The following is an 18,406-nucleotide window of genomic DNA, read 5'->3' as shown; positions in this document are numbered from 1 at the left end:
TGGAATATGTAAATAATTGTGTGGCGTCGTACTAGGTTTGTATTGTTTTTACTGATATTTTACTTACAAAAACTAATATTTATATGTATAACGTGCGTCAAAACGGTACCGCTGTTGTACCACTACAACTATGAGTTTTGAAATTTATTTGCTTCTTTTTGTTGGTAGAGCTGATTNAAGTAAACATTCAGAAATTGGAGTGAACTCAGTGAAAATATATTTAATAACATTTTATATGTACATATATAATCGGCTATAGTACAGAGCATGCCGTGACAATCTTTTGAATTTGAATGCAACCCACATTGCAACCGCGCCTAATTATGGAGCATGCGCAAAGCACACGGAGTACGTCTCACCCCCACTTTTTGGAAACAAGGTCATCCATTGAAACTATAGGTAATAATCAGTATAGGATAGAAGTATGTGATTAATTCATGAAGAACTTCGTGTAAAACAGCTATTAGAAGTTTAAAATTTTTGTGTTGGTTGCACTAATATTGTGATGGATAACTAGAGATTTCTAACCTCAATCTTCAATGTGTGTTGCTGGTGCGTTGCGTTGTTTTGACTGTGTTTCGAACATAATTTCATATAAACCTACCTACTAATCGTTAAAATCAAGAAGTTGTAACAAATGTTAAATTTCTTATAAAATACTATGAACAGCCGCTTTCTTTAGTCGGAATGTGTTTACAAAAAAACTCCTAATCCCATTTATTTAAATTATCTCCTTGATTTCGAACTGTACACACGCGCTGATCATTAATAAATTGAATTAATTCTTCGTCATCTTCAAAAATGCCCTTAAAATCGAAATTTATTTCAAAACAAAAGTTCGTAGAATTATACGAAAGTGGATTATCTGTTTATCTGCTGCAAAAAAAATTCTAATTTGAATTAACGAAATAATAAATGTCATTCGGTCGAATTCTACTGTTGATTAACTCAACGATCCATTTTTTCAGTTTGAGATATTTTGATACTTAGCTGCTGTGCACGTGTTTTAATGTAAATAAATTAATAACTTCACAATCAATCTTCAACTATCGTGTAACTTGTTTCCCGTAAGTCGTAAAAGAGGCTTAGAGCCCTGATTATAGGTAAGTAGATACCTACATTAATAAAAAAGAAATTGATGGAAGTAGATAGGTGTAACAAATAAAAGAAACAGGTACCTACTTCATATAATTGTGTATATTCTAATTTACAATTGACTAGCATTTTAAAATGATGAGGTAATGATAGCGAATAAGTTAAAATATAACTTAAATAATAATGAGACACGAATTGTTTATGTATGAGAATACTATAGAGGCTGTTATTTCTTCTACTTTGGATTATCAACACAAGTTGAAAGGTCTAAGATCTCTACTTCATTTTAACAAGTCGTCAACTTGTTAACGTCGATTAATCATTGTGATATATTAAAGTTTCAGTCTAGAGACACAACACTCTCAACACTCCACCTGTTTCTAGATGGTAATCTGGGTCCCCCAAGGTAACTTATAGGGTTTGCAAATTTACGCTGGTGTTCATTTAAAAATACCGGTTTTAGATTCGCAATGAATTTTGGCACATTTGTATTGTCTGGATTAGTTTCATTCACCTCACTGGGCTTAGTTTCTTTGAGTTTTTCCTTGCTACTATATTTCACATCTTGGTCAGTCTTTTCTACAGATTTAGGCACCAATGCGTCAATTCCATTGGCTAGATATTAAAGGTTAATTATCAATGAAATAATACAATAATTACACATTTTTTTATATAGATGAAGTAAATCTCATTCTTTTAAAAACACATCTAATCTATAGTATTGGAAAACTAAACAATTTACTTTTGTAATAGTTAATAAATTATTATCTATCTTACATTAGTATTTTAACAAACTGAAGTAACTTACCCCCAATTCGGTGATCGCCGTTTTCCAAAATAGTATTTTTTCCATTTTGAAGGGGCTGTAGGGAGGATTTTCAGTATTAATCAAGTTTGTATCTTAATTTTAATGAATTGCTGAATGTTTTGTTTCTTTTTTTATAAAATGCTCCCCGAAAATTTAGTTATTTCTGAATATATTATCGATAATTTGTAATTGATGCAGCAATAAAGTACGATATGTCTATTTATTTGACGGAAGGTTAAAAAGCGATTTAATTTTTAAAATAAGTTTTTTGCCAAAGTTCCAAAAATATGCATATAAAACAATTATTGATATCATAAGTCTTAATTCCCTTAGGCCTGCTGTCAGCGGTGTTTTCTCTTTGGTTTCACCGATAGAGTCAATGAAATACACGATAAGGAAAGAAGAATTATTATTGTCATAATGCAATATCTACTTATTGTTCATCCACATTTCAGGCTAAAAAGTTCATTGCACTCATTGTGAAACTGTCAATGGGAAATTTTACTATGACGGTCCAAACCCTCAGAAAAAATGTGAGGCGCAAGCAACGTGAAATATGGATGACGCACCTTGCTCCTAGTCAGATAGTTTTTAACAAAGAGCAAAAATGTCCCCTTCAATCCCTCCTTCCTTAGCTGCTCGGCAACCTCTTCGTCTTCCCCAATGAAACTCCAATTACAAGTACCTCATTTCGACTCTACGGGAGAAATGAAAGCGAAAAAGCAACATACAAACACGAAACAGCTTTCAAATTTAAAGCTGTTTACTTGAAAGTTTCAATAATGGAAAAATCGCTAGTAATGTACAGAAGCCTAAAGGGATTACTTTTAATGTTTCTTTTTAAGAATAATGTGTTTGATATTTCTGATTAAGCTGTGTGTTTGATGCAGGGTCTGTACAATGACAATTCACGAATTCTTTGATTTGAATGGTTACATTTTGTTAATTAAAAAACACCACCCAATTTAACATGCCACATGAACAAAAGGTTATTCTATGAGGATGATACATATTTGGTACAGACAAATATTACAAACATATTAGTTCTACTGCTTGCACTATACGAATATCTAGTTTAGCAAAATGCCATTGTTTTTATTTTGTATTTACATCGATGTTTCACAAGCTTGATGATACCTTTTGCAAGAAAAACATATTATTTGATAATTAAACGAAATAAGAGAACTAAAATTCTGACATGACGATCATCGAACCTGTTAAAAATAAAACAAAAATATGATTATGTTTATTAAATACTTTTATAATTTTTAACCAACATCAGTCATTAGTTGACAAGAAATATAATATCCACTCTCAACAAATAATCCTACACCACAGATAACTGACAACCACAGATATTAAATTTTGGAAACTCCAAATTACAACTGAGAATGATTTTACCAATTTTTCTGTTTCATCATGAACTTCCATAAGATTTTTTCCTGAAATTTGTGAATGTCTGTCTACATCTATCAATATTTTTGTTTGATTATTTGATAAAATCATCCAAAATGAACCATTACCCAACGTGAATGAAAATAATGATTTTGTTATGACTGTTGATTAATTTAAGCCCCCATCTCATCTATCATATAAGGCAGTTGAGTTGCCAATGGGTTGCTATGTGGTGGTGGGCTCCTTAGACGTCGTGCCGATGGTGTTAATGGTACTGGTATAGCCTAAATTAAATCGTGATCGTGTTAGTCCCACCAACATATTAAAATAACGTACACCATGCTGTCGCAATCCTATAAATAACTAATCATGCATATCATGCATTCCTCCTGCAACTTGTTGACATGCATTTTGTTTACCATTTTCTGGTAGTGGATGAATTTCCATTTCAGTTGATTGTAATGTCGTGAAAAGTTATGAGTGTCGAAGAATGGTCCAAGCATTTGTTAAACGAATTGTATTTATGAACGATGGGCGCGATTATGTACATGCTAAAGCTCTAATTAGCACACATCCTTAATCCTGTTTTTTTGGAACACAAGTACCAACGTATCGACAAATAGACCAAGCTGTTAAAAAACTATTCTTCATCAGTGCTTACCAATGATCTCCGATCAGGATTAAATAGGGTCACTTCGCTTATAGAGCTGAGAGGGGCCATGCTTTCTATGTTACCCGTAGGATTCACAATACTTACAGGTTTTAGACTCAATTCTTCTTCGGATTCTTCATCTTCGTCCTCTTCAGGCATAGGGCTTAAGAGGTCGGAAGCTTCTTCAGGATTGTCCCAGGCCAATTCGCTGGCACTGTCTAATAAAAGAATAAAGTATACAAAGAAAAGTTATATGAAGTAGTACCACTACTGCAGAAGGTTTACCTCTGAAACTTATTCTTCTCTGTTTCTCTCGTTTACTGTCTGCCTTCAATGGTTTCAGTGGAACTTCTTCTGGAATCGGTGTAACTTCAACAACAGCTTTTTCAACGATGGGTTCATGTTTATTTTTACCGTTTGCAGTGGTACCATTACCATTTGCATTTGGTAGTTTACCATTTTGCGTAAGTGGTTTCACTTCATCCGTGTCACTGGGCTACATCGAATTGAACAGAATGTTTTTATTTCTTTAAAATGTAAATATATAACTTACGGGTTTACTATTTTCCTGAAGTATTGCTGCCTGCTGCTTGGAAAGTATTATACTAGCGTCAGTCTCAAATTCCTTTCTCTCTTTATACCTTTTGTCAGTTATGTAGATGTGGTAGCCAAAAATGATTATAACCAACAGGAAAAATGATGCCAGAATTATGACGATAAGCTGCTCTTTGCCATCTTCTTCTTCGGTAGTTGTGGAGTATATTGAGTGGTATGGTTTGCGCTGAGGTGCATCTTGTACCCATGTTTTATCAGCACCCTGAGAAAATTTACCATAATTTAATTAGTGAAATAATTCTGTGCCAGTTGTATAAAACTGAATTAAATACCTAAGATGAAATGTAGGTATCTACCTGACTTATATTGAGATTCGTGGTTAGTGGAGTTTTTTCGTGGATAACATCAAAGTCTGCACTACACTGTGCACTTCTGACTCCATGCTGATTGGATACGTTGACTTTTTCAGCTCCATTACTCGTAAAAAGCATGTATTCTTCTAATGGCTTCATAGTGTGTTCATTTACTTCAATGAAAATATCTAAAATAATTGTTATATGTAGATCCTGAATCTAGATCTGTTAAGAAGCTAAAGACCAATTTAATTATACTATTTCTTACTTGACAGACATCCACTATATCTCTTGTAAATGGCAAACCTGGGATCATTAGTGTCATGTCCACCAATATGGACTTCATTAGCGCCCAATTCGGGGATGTGGGTAAATTTTTGAGCTGGGATTTGTTTCATTGGTGTCAACTCCCTATCAATGTACAGTTCGAAATCGTTAGCATCTCTTTTGTAGTAGACGGAGTGCCTAGCACCATTGATAAAATTCTTTTTATTAACAGTCGCTGAAAACACAGCACCTTCTCTATCTTCCTGAACTGTAAGATATCCTTCCAGACTTAAGCCCACTAGTAGATAGTAACTCCGACTGAAATTTAGATGTTACATTTGTTACTTTAAGATCAGTGCATTCATACATACTTGTTTTCCGTCTGAAGTAGCAACAATATAGTATTCTTCTGCCTGACGTCAACTGTGGAAAACGCTAGCTGGAACTTAACGTGGTCTACAGATCCATTTAGAACATACTCTCTCCACAGTATTGATTCTCCATTAAATTCGGCTCCTTTCTCTTCGGAACAGAACTCCCCGTAGTAGCTAGTGTGTTCGCAATCGCATGTATGCTCTTGGTTTCGAAAGTCTTCAATACAGATACCCTCGTGCTTGCACGGAACCTCGTCGCATTTCATGTTGCAGTGGGCAATAACTCCTAAAATATAAACAGTTGGAAGAGAAAAATTAAAGTTAAAGGCAATAAATCCACCTTTGTCATCTGTTTCGTTGACCTTGGACGGTAAATCCATTAGGGTATCGCCGATTTTAAGTCCTCTTAGGCAACCTACGTATCCTGGTAATTTCGGTGGGTATTCAGAGACCTTTAATAAAGTTTCAGGGTCAAAACCGCCCAGATTGAGTTGGAAATATTCCGTGGGAGGAGCCGGAGGTCTTTGTGGTGCAAACACCTCTGAAATTACGACGCCTTAACATGTAAACATCAAAATACTAACTCTGTAAGTATGTTATTTTACGATCTATTTTTTCTTACATCGTCTTTTACCTTTTTCTGAATTTAACAACTCTTACCTCTTTCAGGGTTTATCCAAGGTTTATTGGAGTATTCCTGTATAAGTTTCACACCGGCAGCGATGGTGTTATTTTGGTCGTTCACGTGCAAAGTTGTTTTATTTTCGTCGCGCTCTATAGCTATTTGAATCGATTTGCTTGTGTTCAGTTCTGAATAATTCACGGTAACGTTATGAATCTCATTGTCGTAGTTGAACAAAAACACAACTTGCGTTCCATTTTCGATGTACAGGTGAACGAAATTGTTCAAATGGTCGTTTGCGTAAAATATCAGAGCCACGTTTTCGTACGTGCGGAGGTTCACCAATATCTGCTCTTGGAACATTTTCTTTAAAACGCCTTTCTCTAAGCTTGTGTCGTTGGTCAAGTAGTTCCTCCGTAAGAATGACTCTGGATGGGTGAAAGTAATGGCGTTCGTGTTGATATCTACAAGGTATTTATTTATATGTAAAGATCAAAACAGTAAAATGTTTGCTTACTAGTTTCGCAATGTTCTCCGCTGTAAGCCCATCGATTTGGACAGATACACTCAAAGTTGCTCCAGAGCTCCTTACAGTGAGCTCCGTTCTGGCATGGGTTTGGAACACAGGAAGGCTTGCAGTCTTTGATTATTTCACTCAGGTGGACGCTCATGTAGCTGTAAATATCCAAGATTTCTTCGTTGACAACTAAACCGCGAAAACATCCGATCAAACCTTGGTGCACGGACGATTTCGGGTCAAGGAGGTCACTAAAAAATTATTTCTCGTGTATATTTTCAGTCACGGATGCAGTCTTTACCTTATGGCTCCCCCAATAAACATAGACCCTTCAAAAGGTCCAAATTCTTCTTCTGGTTTTAGATTAACCATTTGGGAGTCCTCGTTAATCATGAATCTCACGTGGTACTTATTGTAATCTATCCAAACTTTGTGCCATTCGCCTCCGTTTAGCTTTCTACCGGAATCTATTACAAGTTCTTTAGATACACCGGTGTTTAGCGTGAAATTGAACGTCAGCTGAAAGTCTTAAAGAAAAGACAAACATTCTACAAGTACATACATGATAAACTTAGGTTTATTTAAATACATTTATTTAATCAATTATATTTAAACGTACCACTTGTTAAAGCAACCATGAAGCTAGGATAATTTGGTCGTATTGGGGGCTGGTATAAAAGAATGGCCTTTTTGCCTGTTGTTCTAAAAGAGAACGCCAAATCTCCTTTTCGCCAACCAGGGACTTCTATGTACGACTGGCTTGTCGTAAAAGTAACAACATATCGCTGTGTATCTGAAATAATCGATACATATATCTGCTAAAAGACTAGTAAAACAAAGATATTCACTGACATTGCTACGAAATTTTACAAAAAAATATCACTATCTCTTATTTTACAATACATAATTACAAAATTGGTCACTGTAAATAGTCAAAAGATTTATTTTACAAAATACATCGTATAAAAAGGAGCATACTCTTGACAACTTTTTCATTAATTTTCTCATATTTAAATAAATAAATAAAATAATTAACATAAAATCTTTAATTTGGTAACATTTTTGGATTACAAATAAATAATTATTTGTTTACTTTCAGCTTATTATTCCTTCCATAAATTATCAATGAAACTTCTAATTTTTTTAATGTAGATATTAGAGTTGAGTTAAGATGACTTCACGTTTCGGAAAGGCCTGCCTTTATTGCGGAGATAATCATATTAAAAAATCTTTGCGGTTGCATTGAACATAACTGCACCCAATTGCTTCTAAATAGAGAAGGGGGCGCAAATGTTTACTTTATGACTAACTCAAATTGACCAATTTATGTCGTTTTAATGCAATGAAAACTAATTGTGGCCTGCCTACTTTTATTTATAAGAAAAATGTTGTAAACGATGCCTATGGAGAAATATCGCGTTCTTTTATCAGTTGGGGAACCGCGATATGTTGCCTAGGGGTTGGTGGCTTGTAGCACAGGAAGACGGCATTAAAACAATTGAAATGTATTGTGGAATCAAGTCAAAGACCTTATTTAAACAATTTGTTTGTTTAAAGAATTAATTAAATGAACTCTGGAGGTTATCTCTCAAATCGCATGCTATACTCGGCTTTAAAGCGAAAACGTACCTACTCGGAATTCTCTTACAATTTGTTTATTTTAAAATATTGACGCAATTTTTATACTTAAACATAATTGGAAGTAGTAAATAAATAAAAATAAACAGAAATTCAGCGAAAATATATGATACGAAAACAGCTAAAAATATTCCAAAGAAGAAATAGCTACAGTATCAATTCCTTATAATTTAACATATATATTGAATAAAATAAAAGCCAATAATTGTCCTGTTTAAAAAAGTACTTGAGATATTATACTCGTATTAAACATAAGCTGATTTGATTAATTTTGTTTCAATTTTGAAATGTAAGTAGATATGCAATTTATTTTTAATACGTGAATTACGACACATAAAATTCTTAATGCTGTATGATAAAAAAGGTATTTACATTAATCCAGCATTAAATATCTTGATGATTATGGCTCAAGTTAACATATTAAATTACTTTTTGTGTAGTCGGGCAACGTTATTATTAAGACATTCATCGTAAAATGTTGTTAAAGTGTTAAAATGTACATTTCAGGTTCATATTTTTCGTTTATACTTAAGGATAATGATATATTTTAACGAAATTCAAGTAGTAATGAATACTAGATTATTATTATTAGATATATATTATATGATTACAAGTTGAGTTAAATAACAAATTATGTCTTAGGGATTTTTCCAAAAGTGGTGTTCTATTTTTTGTATCCGATGAACTTCAAAAATTACCGTTAACAAAATATTTTTAATATTTTACTGACAATTAGTGATTTTATAGATATATTCTAATTCAAAACCTAGTCATAAATATTTGGGTATAAACTTACAAATAAACATTGCATTTCTATTAACATTTAAAACACATATATTTTAATAAATATAGTGTTTATTGCATAACTTATTTGGTGACAACTTTCTACATTTTTTACATTGTGGAACTCTACAACCTGTTACCTATAGATGCAATGTAACTAACTTTAAATTGTCAACGAGTTCCTCGAAGTGCTATTGGATATCATCGAAGTTTTAATTTAATCATTATAGGTACGTTCTCATATAGAGGCTATTCGTAAAAAGAATAAACTATGGCATTTTGACGCAATTTTTTACCAATTCTACTTCCTTTAGCTGCTTTAGAATTGCCAAAAAATGTTTTTTCCAAATAACTAAAACGTTTTGTCCTGTTTAAACAAGATTTGCTATACTAGTAGTTGAATACAGATGCCACTTTTTGACATAATAACGAAAGTGACTGCGTTTACAGAATGAGAAAAATATAGGACGTATAGTAATACAACTTTAGCTTTTATTTTATCGTAAATTTGTTTTAAGTCGTTTCTCTTTTAATCACCGTAAATAATTTGATAATAAAAATGAAACAATGCTTCGTAGATTACATAAAGTTTAGTCGAATATTCTTTCAAGGGAATATTTGGAAATAATCGTCAATATTAGCATGTTTTATAAAAATGTTAATAATTGCACTCGTCTCAGATTTATCCCATTCAGTAAACGGTGATTATCGAGTTTGAATCTCAGTGATTATCCTTATTTGAAGAGGCTTAAATTAGATTAATTATATGAGAACCGTAGATAATTTTCAGAATGAAGAAAATCTGATGCGGACTCGATTTTTTTTTTTTGAATTGTGTGTTACTGAAAATGATCATATCCAATAATTTTTTATTACAAATTTTTCAATTTCGTTTTGTTTTTATTATAAAATTATTTAAATTTTCGGTAACAATTAAATCAGATTAGTATTGAAAATATGTGTGGTAAAATGTGATACTTAAAAAAAATTATGTAAAAACGGTACGCTTCATTTTCCCAATCTGCTTTTTCTATGCATTTTTCAACCGTTTTATTACCTTTCCTTTCTCTTGCTTAGTAATTTTGGCGCATATTTGCCTAATTTTATTTTCCAAATCCTCTTTAATATGAAAAATAACCTATTTTTACAAACTTTTTTGCTAGTAGTGTTCCAGAATTATTTAATGTACTTTTGTTTCAGTATAAAAGTAAGAGAAAAAGCTTGTCTAATTTTGATAGTTTTCCACAGGGTTGCGTTAAGGTAGAAAAACTAAATGTTTGGATATTCATATCCAAAAAAACTTTTAAATATATTTTATTCAGACTAGAATATCTTTGTAGTAGTTGTGCCCCTAATAGTTTTTTTTTGAGAATTGTGGAATCAGAACAATTAACGGAAAGTGCCTTTTTCGCAGAACTAACTAAAAAATACTAAACTAACTTTTAGATAAAAAAATCTTCAAAAAAGTCTATCAAAATTAGTTACATCAGAATAATTGCTTTTCAAGTACCTACTAAAATGTCAAAACATTTCAATTTAAAATACCTAATATAAGGGTAGCTCCACGAAAATTGAAAGACATATTTCATACTTTATGTTTGCCAATCAATTTTTGACTAATAAAGTGTAAACTTTACGTCACATATTTATCTGACGCGATAAACAGTAACCTTGATAACAAATAGCCACAATTAAAGATTAGTTGAAATGTGTGCAGATAAAATTAGCACTGATTAGTTAACCGATTGGTTAAACAGAAGTCACTTCTAATTCCTGCAAATATCTTGAAAATACCACGAACGTCCGCTAAATAAAAATCATCAGTTTGCCTCTCCTTTTCAGTTTAGTTAGTAAAAACTTTAGTGTAGGTACCTACATTTTTATTTTCTGCAAATATTTTTAGGTGCGGAAACTAAAGGAAAATAAGCTTCCAGTAGAGACTTCTTCAGATTTTCAAACCTGTAGTTTTCCTAGAAACTAAACATCTAAAATGACAAATGATAATATTTTTTAATATTAACTTTAATGTCTGGAATAATTATTTATTCATATTTTTCTTTAAACGATAAATCATTCAATCTAAACCAATAATAAGAACGAACATGCAGACTTACTCGTCTCCACACATTCCAAAGGACCCAGCGTTATCCTTCCCAGGGCATCCGCGGGAAGGTCGCGCTGCTGTATGAAAACCATTTCGGTGATGCCCAGACTATTTCCGCTTGTGTAGTACCCGTCGTCTGTGTACCACTTGTCATCCTCGATGTCTTCGCAGTTGCACCATTGCGATTTATTTTCGCACTTTTTTCCTATAGAACAGGGACATGTACCCCTGTAAAGCTGGTTTTAGGAAACAAAAACTAACAAATCACCTTATTTATGGGGCTCCGTCTTTATCTTCAAGAAGCGTACGAAAGAAATGTTCTTCAAAGTGACGGATATGAGTAAGCATTTAGAATAAACAACAGTTTTACCACAAGCTTGTAAGGGCATCTCAAAACAATAACAACAAATTTAATATTTTCACATGCAGGGCGTTTGTAAATAAGTGAGAAATTTTTTTTGGGGGTGGTTACAGAAGTTATTTTGTGAAGTCGAAATATGCTTCGTTTCCGAGATACAGAATGTTTAAATTTTTTTATTTATTTTTATTAATTACTTCAAAGAGTTTTAAAAATATCGACTCGAAATTTGATGGTTGTATTTTATTTAGAAATATTGACAGTAACCTACTAGATACTGTATAAATAGAAATTAAAAATACACAACTTGCAATAACATCTTTTATTTTTTTCCTCAAAAACGATGCATCTTACGAGAGAAATTGAAGGGACCAATTTCATTCAGAATTGATGGCGGATTTCTAAAAAAATATCAAAACGGGAAAAAGGCACTGGCGTACCATTTTTTTCTATTAAAAAAGTTGTGATTCTCGCACGAACGCCACTGGTGCAAGTAGAAATATTCGGATCACTCCAAAAAATGCACATTTATCCCTCCAAAGCGTTTTTCAAATTTTGAGTCAATATCTTTAAAAATTAAATAATTAATAAAAATAAATAAAAAATTAAATTTTAATCCCTCTGTATCTCGGAAACGAAACATATTCTGACGTACGTTTATATGAACTTTATTTTACTTAACTTAACCGCCCCCTAAAATATTTCGCACTTTATATGGTCACACCGGTCGTTTTATTAATTCTAACTTTAATTAAAAAATAATAATAATTTAGCTCAGGTACCTCTTTGAACTTAGGGATTTTCCTATTTTTGTGACCCGTACCTTAATTTAAGGATTCACTTTATCTTTCCGATTGTTTAGTTTAAATTTAAGGTAGTAATATGACAGCAGTACAGCTACGTATTGAAATATCTACAGGGTGATTCACAACTTGTCCAAAAAAATTTGGGAATAGATGCGGCATGAGAAATGTAGTCAATATGGTAAAAATAAAGTTTTGTAAAATAAAATAGTTTCTGAGAAAAAAATTATTGAAATTGTAGTACTTTCAACAATTTCATAGCTGGACAACTGTAGTCTCAGGGTCATTCGCAATACGCGTGAGAGCCACGTGGCTTCAGCGACTCCGAATACTGAAATCTGATTTTACAATCGTCGTTGCGATAGTGTTTACAATAGTTTTTTAGTAGTTAGTGTCAAAAATGGCTTGCGTGTATAGCAACTCAGAGTTGATGGATATGGTTTTAATTTATGTTGAAGCAAAACAACATTTGTATTATGTTGAAGCATTTGTGTTATGGTTATGGTGAAGCAAGACAACGTTTGTGTTAGTTCGTAGGAACTGAGTAAGACGGACCCAAATGTGTTTACACGTCAGTGGACAAAATTTTGAACAGTTGTTGTAACATCAGGTATGACAAATTAATTTATTATTTAAAACCACAGGTTAATTTTATTAATTAATAATAACAATAGCGGCAAAATCAGTTGAATTAGCCGATATAAAATTATATTTACATATTTCTTTTATTGCGAAATTCTTTCAAGTTTTTGTCCATTTTTATCACACTTTGCCGCCACGCCGGTCGCATTGTGCGAGTATGGACCAGTTTCCAGTGCCGTGCAGAAGTGTATTTTTAAATCATTTTCGAACTGCCCTTTTTGATTTTTTCTTTACAAAACTGTATTTGTAAGAGTCCTCTATATTTACATCCAAAATTTTTTTTTATAAGTTCTGAATCACCCTGTATATAGTTTTGGTCTAAATTAAAGTTTTATCTAGAAAAACTACTGGGGCAAACATAGGACAGATCCATATTTCTGAAATCAGAAAAAATATGTTTCACTTAATTTTATATAAATAGCATATGCACCGATAAATTGTTTTTTTTTTTCTAAAAATGACTTCTATCAAAGGACCTAACAATTTTATAGGAAACTTTTCTCTTTAAAGTTGGAAATACAAATTTAAAGGCATCTAGGAAAGGCGAGGGGGAATCTAAAAATGAATCTCAAATGATTATTAGGTCATTGGCGTAGAAGTTTACTACCCATTGCTACGCCACTGACCTACAAACATTTGTAAATTTCCCAGTAAATTATGCACATATGTAAATGTTAACACCACACCAAATTTGAATCAATTCGTTATAAGTATAGCAAAGATTTCATAAATAATATGATTTTAAAAACCGACCAATACGGCCCTGTACAGTGAAAACGGTGAGACTTAGACCCTTGCTTTATAAGGCAATTCTGAATTATTTACTGAGTTCTATTTGTGATTGAAGTTTGATTCACTCGAACTGAAACACCCTGTATTATTTCATTATGTTTTTCTGATGTTCTGAAATAGGACTCTCCATTAGAAATAAGGTTGAAGGGTACCTTTGAAACACAAAATTTACTCTTCATTTTCTTCTTGATTGAAGACCTAACGAAGGATTTTGCATCCTTTTAAGTTGCAATGTTTGGGAAGTTTTTTTCGTGAAATATTATTAGTTTGCTGTTAGTTTTTGAGAAACTTTTAATTTCCTTAATCATTATTTCTTCTTCAGTACACTTCAGATTAATTTGTGAGAAATTTGAGAAATGCTTTATATTACATAGAGATTCACCAAAAAGATTGCGTTATACAGGGTATTGGAAATATGTGTTCATCTTTCGTGATTTATATACAAGACGTCATAGATTATATTTTTATTATTATTATTGTTTTTTTGAAGATATAAGCACCGATAATTATTATTTATATCCTAAATCGATTGCTTCTTAATACAACTAAGTGTGCCATGCATACATTTAAAAATGCAAGGCACACTGCAGCATTTCTCAAACTCCCAGTTACTCTCTTCAGACGGAGCGGAACTATTAACATGTTTCTTAATTATCTCAAAAGGAAAACCTACTTTTTCACATCTCCAATAAAATCGACGGTCTGATTTGCCGAACTTATGAACCAAGTAGCGGAATGCAGCTCCAGGGGCGCCCTCTGGCAGTCGTACTTGATGTACTGGCTGCAGTTAAGGGAATGAGAGACGAGCTCCTGCAACATCTCGGCGTTGAACTCTCTGTACTTGATGCTGAAACTGAAGTCTTTCTCGGACGGAGAACGTACGTCTATCTGGCTGGGCAGGTTGTGTTCTACGATGGTCTTGGTGGCGTCTTCAAGGCTCTGGAACTCGCAACGGACATGGGCGGGGGGAAATCTGCCATTTCCGTCTATGTCGATCAGATAAACATCTGGCTTCGTATAGCCTGCAACAATAGAGAAGGTTATAATTCCGGGAATACCACTGGATTTGGATTTTTACGTTTTTAAGCATTTACTGTTTTAAAATCATGTTACGATTTAGGAATTTCATTAAAGTTTTACCAGTTAAATCTAAATGAATGTGAAACTAGCCGTTGTTATCTACAAGCTGTATTAAAGATAATACAGGGTGTTTCGGATAAAAGTGTCATAAATTCAGGGGATAATAGAACATCAAAAATAATGTTTTTTTTATTGGATCATGAACTCGTTGTCTTTTGCTTTTTATGTACGGAGTGTAAAAAATAATTTTTAAAAGTCAAATTTTAGTCATATTTTGACACATCGATGTTGTTAGTGTTTCACCACCTGCTAGATATCGCTAGCTACGACTGTTACCAGTGTAATTTGACGACAGAACTTTGTGAGGTTAGGTTTCTCGCAGTGGAGGTCCTAAATTCTAATGTATTCCATTTTACACAAAAAGTTTTTTTTTGAAAAAAGCTACCCCTTGATTCCTTAGGTGAAAGTAAATGGATTTAGATCAATTTAACACAACTGTAGTAAGTATTAGTCAAAATGGAATAAATAAAATTTAATCGAAAGCCAATATCTTTTTAAAGATCAAGGTAACTTGATTTATATCGATTTATTTTTGTCCAAGGAAGCTATCTTTGAAATATTATGACCCATTAGTTTTGCACACACTCCATAATGGAGGCTGATTGACTTTGGGAGAGTCCATTGCGTTTTTAAAATGAAATTTCACGTTATATAACATACATCATACAGTGTAGAGAACATAACCTCAAAAAAGTTGCCGCAAAATGTTGCAAGGAATGTCGCAGTTAGCAAAATCTAATAAAATCGACATATATGGAATAATTTTTAATGATTTCATTGCTTTTTTTTGGTAAATATATGAAAAAGCTATCTGTGACGTAGGCCCATGGTACACAGAAAAAAGTCTTATTTTTGATGTTCTATCAAAGCTATTGAATTTATAGCAGCTCTTCCAAAACATCCTGTATATTTGTATATTTTATTTTTTTTCGAACAATTGAACAAACATAGGAGTTTGTCATATTTTAAGAAAAGATTAGATAATTCCTCTTTGACAAAATTCTCTAGGTAGGTATACAGTTTTTCCAAACACAAAGAAATGCTTAATTTGGCTGAATTATATTCAATATACTTTTAAATATATCGTGTGCCGTTTTATTCCATGAGAATCTCGGTTATTTTAAGATATAACGTATCAAATTTAGGGAAAATTCATCAAAATCCTTGTTACTGACAGATAATTATTTGACTACTACTACTTTCGGGATCTACAATAGCGTATTGTTTTTGACATTTTGGCTTAAACATTGTTCATCAAAATTAAATTACAATTTAATTAAAAACTTGAATCCTTAAAAGTGGCTTAAAGGTGATGTATGTAAAATGTAAATCTAGAAACTGGTAGTGGTCAAATAATTATCTGTTAATAAATGCAATTGGAGGAATTTGAGGAAAAAATCAGTAATAACGATCTCTAATACTTATCGATAGCTTATGCTTGCGCAACATTGTCTAATTTGATCGATCTTGTATATTTTAAGATAACCGAGATCTCCACGAAGCGGCTTAAAAAACAAGCACCCGATCACTGTAATTAATGATAATGAAATAAAATTACATATTTGCACCTAATTTATAGTCTACACCTTTTCCAGATGTATACATTATAGAAAGGATCCATTCGGTTCGATTTCTGAAATCTTTTATATGTAATTATTTCAAATGATGTAAATTGATTTTCAGAAAATACCATTTGTATTTTAGAAAGTTATTAATTATTGTTGACAATAATGAAATTCAACAAGAATATATCTGCTGAAGTAAAATCCATACAGGAGCTGAAATATTTTTGACGAATTCTGAAATACATTTCTTTTTCAAAATACAAATGAATTAACTAAAATATAATTTATTTGCGAATTGGTAATGACTATTCAATTGACCTTTTTTTAATAAATGCAATTGATCAGAATCTGGAATACAATAATGCTCGCTTTATGAAATACATTTAGAAAAACTTCTCAATTTTAAAAAGACAACACAAAGCATATGCATGTTTCATCTTTTTATTTAGGTATGGCGTCGTTAATGACTGAATTAGCTTTTTTATATTTAAAGATTAATACACGCCAATAACAACAATTACTGCTTACCTGTGTAAAAATATTTATAATATAATGTTGCCCTTCGAATGAGTACATTATTTGAAAATACGCATAATTCTAAATAATATCCTTGAGATGTACGTAATTAAGAAAAAAGGTATATTTAGTGGTAAAACCAATTACAAATGAATCTAGGCAAATGGGAAATCACAGACATAACTTTATGTAAAACCTGTTTTGCTAAAAGGATTAAAGATCAGGTCTTAATAATATCATTTTTACGATAAATGATACATGACATTGAAAATTTTTTTTTAAAGACAAAAAGCTTCTTGAAATAACACATACATTAGGATTAATAAATTAAAATGGCAAAATTTGACGATGTCCTTAACGTATGCAGTTTAAACTTTCTGTTGGTAGACTTCGCTCCAAAATATTCTCCATCAATCTAGAGAAATGAGTTACATGACTATCAAGCGTCGTTATTCTATTAAGGTAACCATTGAAAATAACAGCATAGGAGTCAGCATCCTTTTCATGATCTCAAATTTAGTCCTTAAGTAAATGTAAGCAGTGCCATATCATCAACAAAATATTTACATTGAAATGTATATTGTCGCTATAATAGTGTCGGAATGCATGTTAAGGATATTAAGAATAAATTCAGTTCATTAATATTCCATGTAAGGATTTAAATTAGAGACAATTGGGCACTCCCACTCCTCTCACCCATCATTATAATTTCCCCACCGAAGTCCCTTTCTAACCTTTGAATACAAAAATAATAAGAAATGGATGTATAGTAGGATATAGTTTACCTTCTTCAAGAAAATGAAACTTTACTTTTTTAATTCATACCTCAGTAGCATGCACGTAAAACTACAATAATGAGTGGTAATGTAAACAAACGATTGTATGTACAACAAGGTGACTCCTAGCGTCTAGCCTTTTAATCTTTGTTTAGTCTCATTCCATGTTATTAAATTATGAGTTGATTTTGTATAAAAGAATATTTTTTAGGGCAGTATAATTAATATACTTAAGTATTTAACTTTGTTTTAAGTAAATAAAAACCAAAAAAATAGAAACATATTAAAAGATATGGGATTATCAAGAATTGTAAACCACGGTGCATACCATTCAGCAAGTGATCCTGTCTAACTTTATCAGGAGCAGATATTTGAACATAAATTGTCATTCATTTTAGAATTTTTAAAATACTAATGTCATGCTAACTCACCCAAAAGTGCCAACTCTTCGCAGGTCTTCCTGTACTGGGCAAAGTGGCAGTTCTTCCCGATATAGCCCGTATTCGTACAGTCACAGATCAGTCTGTCTTCCTTCACCGAACACTTGCCACCGTGTTCACAAGTGTTGGGCCTCAAACACGCGTCAATGAACCGACAGTCGTCCAGCGTCACCTCACCGACCACTCTTTCGCTCTGCAAGATAGACCTCGG

At 32.4% G+C, this 18,406-nt stretch overlaps 1 protein-coding gene across 3 annotated transcripts; it reads right to left on the bottom strand.

Annotated features, from left to right (window-relative positions):
• Window positions 1–1,183: 1,183 nt before the first annotated feature.
• Window positions 1,184–14,666, bottom strand: LOC108914208 (contactin-associated protein-like 2). 3 transcript variants are annotated; one of them, XM_023455270.1, is made up of 14 exons: window positions 14,432–14,666; window positions 11,174–11,391; window positions 7,258–7,431; window positions 6,940–7,165; window positions 6,639–6,889; window positions 6,160–6,585; window positions 5,497–6,040; window positions 5,127–5,443; window positions 4,862–5,046; window positions 4,504–4,767; window positions 4,236–4,446; window positions 4,056–4,168; window positions 1,904–1,958; window positions 1,184–1,674 (listed from the first exon to the last, which is right to left on the bottom strand). In XM_023455270.1, the coding sequence occupies exons 1-14, from the start codon at window positions 14,575–14,577 to the stop codon at window positions 1,436–1,438; spliced, it is 3,369 nt and encodes a 1,122-aa protein (XP_023311038.1). In that variant the 5' UTR covers window positions 14,578–14,666; the 3' UTR covers window positions 1,184–1,435. The 3 variants fall into 3 exon arrangements, with proteins under 3 accessions (XP_023311038.1, XP_023311040.1, XP_023311039.1); XM_023455272.1 differs by having other exon boundaries at window positions 3,960–4,168; window positions 11,174–11,399; window positions 14,432–14,498; XM_023455271.1 differs by lacking the exons at window positions 1,184–1,674; window positions 1,904–1,958 and adding an exon at window positions 1,965–3,582.
• Window positions 14,667–18,406: the final 3,740 nt, after the last annotated feature.

This window comes from Anoplophora glabripennis, unplaced genomic scaffold (assembly GCF_000390285.2).
Source record: "Anoplophora glabripennis isolate ALB-LARVAE unplaced genomic scaffold, Agla_2.0 scaffold634, whole genome shotgun sequence".
Taxonomy (NCBI): Eukaryota; Metazoa; Arthropoda; class Insecta; order Coleoptera; family Cerambycidae; genus Anoplophora; species Anoplophora glabripennis.
The sequence above is the reverse complement of the archived record's forward strand: the minus strand, read 5'-3'. Positions and strand labels throughout refer to the sequence as shown.

Bases quoted from the DNA above. Each gene is read 5' to 3' on its own strand.
- LOC108914208 (XM_023455270.1), bottom strand. From the start codon at position 14,577: ATGTTGCAGGAGCTCGTCTCTCATTCCCTTAACTGCAGCCAGTACATC. The intron at 6,041-6,159 runs GTAAGAGTTGTT...TCGTAATTTCAG, and splicing joins TTGGATAAACCCTGAAAGAG to AGGTGTTTGCACCACAAAGA. The intron at 1,675-1,903 runs GTAAGTTACTTC...CTAAATCTGTAG, and splicing joins CGGCGATCACCGAATTGGGG to AAAAGACTGACCAAGATGTG.